The sequence below is a fragment of the Mustela putorius genome, unplaced genomic scaffold, assembly GCF_011764305.1.
Source record: "Mustela putorius furo isolate JIRA1106 unplaced genomic scaffold, ASM1176430v1.1 tig00000145_pilon_pilon_pilon, whole genome shotgun sequence".
In the NCBI taxonomy this organism is placed as follows: domain Eukaryota; kingdom Metazoa; phylum Chordata; class Mammalia; order Carnivora; family Mustelidae; genus Mustela; species Mustela putorius.
Genome location: NW_025421294.1, coordinates 38,358,534 through 38,362,664, shown reverse-complemented (window position 1 = coordinate 38,362,664; position 4,131 = coordinate 38,358,534). Strand labels below are relative to the sequence as shown.

The window sequence follows — 4,131 nt, the reverse complement described above, 5'->3', positions numbered from 1 at the left end:
CTTGCAACTCCATTGTAATTGAAAGAATTCACATGGTTTGGTTTTTACCCAAATTAAAAAATTTGGAAGAAAACGGAACCCCCTCAGCAAACGGCAATCTCAGCAGCAGAGCGCCCTAACCCGCCCCGCGCTGCGGCCGGGAAGCGGCCCTGGCCGGCAGGAGCGGGGAGCGTCTGCTAATTGCAGCGTCGTTAGATTTCGGGTTTGGGAGGCTGCGGTTCGGGCGCTAATATCCGCCGCCCATTATCCCAGCTAATAAATTTGACCTATTGTTCGTTTGTTAAAATGATGTCACCTTGGAACAGTCCCTAAGCTCCTATTTCCATGAATTAGGCCTTTATTGAAAGCCGGGAGCCAATGGGAGGAGAGAGGCTTGTTGATCGCAGCCAATGGCTGCGGCGGGAGAGGAATTAGCAGCGGAAACTCCAGGTTCGGTTCAAGAAAGATGACACAGAGCCTGTCGGGCCCGCGCACTCTTGGCAAAGTTTCAGTGCAACGAGAGGCGCCGGGCGCTCCATGGCCGCGCCGTAACAGGGACCCAGCCGCCTCCCCGCCCAGCCCAGCCCAGCCCTTCCGCCCGCCCAGGATGGAGGCGCCCGCCAGCGCGCAGACCCCGCACCCGCACGAGCCCATCAGCTTCGGCATCGACCAGATCCTCAACAGCCCGGACCAGGACAGCGCACCAGCCCCGCGGGGCCCCGACGGCGCCAGCTACCTGGGAGGGCCCCCCGGGGGCCGTCCGGGCGCCACGTACCCGTCTCTACCCGCCTCCTTTGCCGGCCTCGGCGCGCCCTTCGAGGACCCGGGATCTTACAGTGTCAACCTGAGCCTGGCGCCCGCCGGCGTGATCCGAGTGCCAGCGCACAGGCCGCTGCCCGGGGCCGTGCCACCGCCTCTGCCTAGCGCGCTGCCCGCCATGCCCTCCGTGCCCACGGTCTCCAGCCTGGGCGGCCTCAATTTCCCCTGGATGGAGAGCAGCCGCCGCTTCGTGAAAGACCGCTTCACAGGTGAGCAGGGCCAGCCAACAGGCACCGGGCCTCGGCCCTCCCGGGGCCAGAGGCGCCGCGCTCTAGGTGCTCCACTCTGGGAAACGGTTCTGGAGGCCCAGGCGCGGCGGAGGCCTCAGCGCGTGGCGCGCCGGGCAACCACAGGGGGGAGGAAAATCAGGGAGTTTCGGGGAAATAAGCCTACGCCCAGGGGCAGAGGAGAGTGTCTCCCGCCGGGCTTGGTGCTGCTGGGGACGCGGGGGACCAACGAAATAACGGAGCACTCTGTGCTTCACCGGGCGACACGGGGTCCGCATGGGGCCTGAAGGGCAGTGGAGCCGGGCTGGGCTTCAGGGGCCCTCGTGTGTCTCCGCAGCGGCGGCGGCGCTCACGCCCTTCACCGTGACCCGGCGCATCGGCCACCCCTACCAGAACAGGACGCCGCCCAAGCGTAAGAAGCCGCGCACGTCCTTTTCTCGGGTGCAGATCTGCGAGCTGGAAAAGCGTTTCCACCGCCAGAAGTACCTGGCCTCGGCCGAGAGGGCGGCGCTCGCCAAGTCCCTCAAAATGACGGACGCGCAGGTCAAGACCTGGTTTCAAAACCGGAGGACCAAGTGGCGGTGAGAGAGGCCCGGCCGCTAGCACCCGCTCTTCGCCCGCCCCGCGCCTCAGCCTCGCGCTCCCCTCATTCTCTGCTCCCCGCTAACCGCCCTCCCAGGGCTGCGCTTCCCCACTCCTTCCCAAATTTTATCTCCCTTCTCTCCTTCCCGCCGGCCTGTGTTTCTTTCCCTTCTCTCCCGCTCCTCGGCTTCTCCATTCTCAGCCGTGTCGCTCTCGTGCGCCTCTCCAACTCACCGTGTTCTCTTCCGACTCTGCGCCCTCTCGGTTTCCTCTCGCTTGCACCTCCACCAACATCCGCCCCACCCCACCCCGGGCTCTCTCGCACTCCCCTAATCCTTCCCGCTTGCCTTCTCGGATATCCGACGTCGGCGCGGGCTCCATATTCCCCCTTAGGCTCCCCATTCTGACTCCAGCCCCGTTTTTATCCGATCCCTATTTCCATCCAACCCGTGAACGGCGAAGCGATAGTGTTTTGGAAGAGAGGTTCGGGAAGGGCCTGGGAGAACTGGGTGAAGCTGACCCGGCCCAGGGACACAGCGCGGGCAGCTGCAGAGCAGCCCTCCCACCCGCGGACCCTAGCGACCTGACTGTCCGCAGGGCCGAGTCAGTTAGACGCACGCCATGTCCCTGTTACCCCGCAAAAGAAACATCTTTGTTGTTGGCGAGGCCACAATACCCGGACGTGCAGGTGGGCGGCGGGCTGAGTCCCCTCCCGGCGACCACCCGACACAAAACAAAAACAAACCATGCCAACCCACTCCCCGGACGCGCGGGCCTCGGGCGCACAGCGCCAGCAGGGGTACAGACGGGTCCTGCGCCTCGAGGCTCCCGGCTGGCCTCCGCTCCCGGGAGGGCTGGGGGCCCCGCCGGCGGCCCCGCATTGCCGGGTGCATGACGGTGCTGTCCCTCTCCCTCCCTCGGTGCAGGCGGCAGACGGCGGAGGAGCGGGAGGCGGAGCGGCAGCAGGCGAGCCGGCTCATGCTGCAGCTGCAACACGACGCCTTCCAAAAGAGCCTCAACGATTCCATCCAGCCCGACCCTCTCTGTCTGCACAACTCGTCGCTCTTTGCTCTGCAGAATCTGCAGCCCTGGGAGGAGGACAGCTCCAAGGTCCCCGCCGTCACCTCTCTGGTGTGAGCCACCAGCGCTCACAGTCTTCAAGGATCGCCGCCCTTACCCGGCGGGGTGCCCCGGGCCCCCAGCCCGGCTGGGGTGAGGGGGGGGCCCGAGGCCGAGAGGTATAGGGGCCTCCGAGCTCCACTAGGCCCCGGGGCGCGGCCGCATCTCCGCCGGCCGCAGAGGGGGCTGGGCCCGGGCTCCGCGCGGCTGCACAATCCGAGCCCCCGCCCCGCGCCCAGTCCCGCCCCAGGCCCGGGCCTGACAAAGAAAGCGCCTTACGTTTCTCCGCCCCTCGCCCGCACCCCCCGGGCCGGGCGCCTGTATTATACTTTGTACTTTTGCCCAAACGTGTAAATAATAAAAGTTTTGGCTTTTTTCTTTAGAAACCGGCCACCTGCTTCCCCCGCGGGGGCCGCTGGAGGAGGGGCGGCCGACCAGGTGGCTGGGGGGAGCGCCAGGGCTGGGGCACCCTGCGTTTAGGCTGGGTCCACTCCTCTCCTTTTCCGTTCCTTTTATTTAAGTCGTTTTATTTAATAAAAAAGTTAGCTATTTCACTTAACGCCGCTTTTATTTCGTTTTCGTTCCAATAATGCTCGGCGAACCCGACCCTGCGCCCCACCCCATCTGCGGCAGAGGCCGAGCCGCGGTGTGCGGGGGCGCGTCCATCTCTCCAAGCTTCGTCGGTTTTCAGCTCAGCTCCAACTGCGGCCCGGGGCCCCGGGGAGGATCCGCGGTGCAGGTCAGTTCGTGCCAGCTGCGGGCAGTTTGGGTGCCGGCGGGGTGGGGCGGACTGGGAAGGGCATTCAAGGCCCAGAGGTCGAAGGTCGGCGCCAGGCAGGGTTGAGAATGAAAGCCCCCCACCCCCCACCCCACTCCCGGCGGTTACTTAGGTTGTCACAGGCCAGACTCACCTTGGGGGTGAAAGGCACCGTGACCTCGAACTTCTAAGAACTCAGAACCCTCCCCCCCCGCCCCCCCGCACCAAACCAATGACCTCCTCTTTTTCCAGTGAGGTCTCAGGCCCTGGGCGGACCCAAGGACTGGCAATAGGGAATCTGCGCGCACTGTGGGCGGGCTGTATGCACAGAACCCGTGCACGGCCCGAGTCTCCAAATGCTCCTTATCTAAGGCGAAAGCTCGGGGCACAAACCCAGAACACCAGCACCCTTGTGGGTTACGTGGGACCACAGGTGGGGCGTGACTTCATGTGACGTCACCGCAGCCTGGTGGCGTCACTGTTCAGGAGAGGGGCGGGGCACCCGGAAATCTTGGAATACAGAGCCCAGGTGTGAAAGCAGCGAGGCCCAGTCCACCCAGCTTTACCTCGGCTGAAAAGCTGAGTTTCAGGATCACGGGATGAGCGGTGGGTGGTCCCTTCCAACAGGACACACACTCGAAGCGTTCG

The 4,131-nt window shown here is 64.7% G+C and overlaps 1 protein-coding gene across 1 annotated transcript; it reads left to right on the top strand.

Moving 5' to 3' along the window:
- Positions 1–435: 435 nt before the first annotated feature.
- Positions 436–3,518, top strand: TLX3 (T cell leukemia homeobox 3). Its single transcript, XM_004737612.3, has 3 exons — positions 436–1,007; positions 1,363–1,606; positions 2,534–3,518. Exons 1-3 carry the CDS (start codon positions 446–448, stop codon positions 2,742–2,744), a joined length of 1,017 nt encoding a protein of 338 aa, XP_004737669.1. The 5' UTR covers positions 436–445; the 3' UTR covers positions 2,745–3,518.
- Positions 3,519–4,131: the final 613 nt, after the last annotated feature.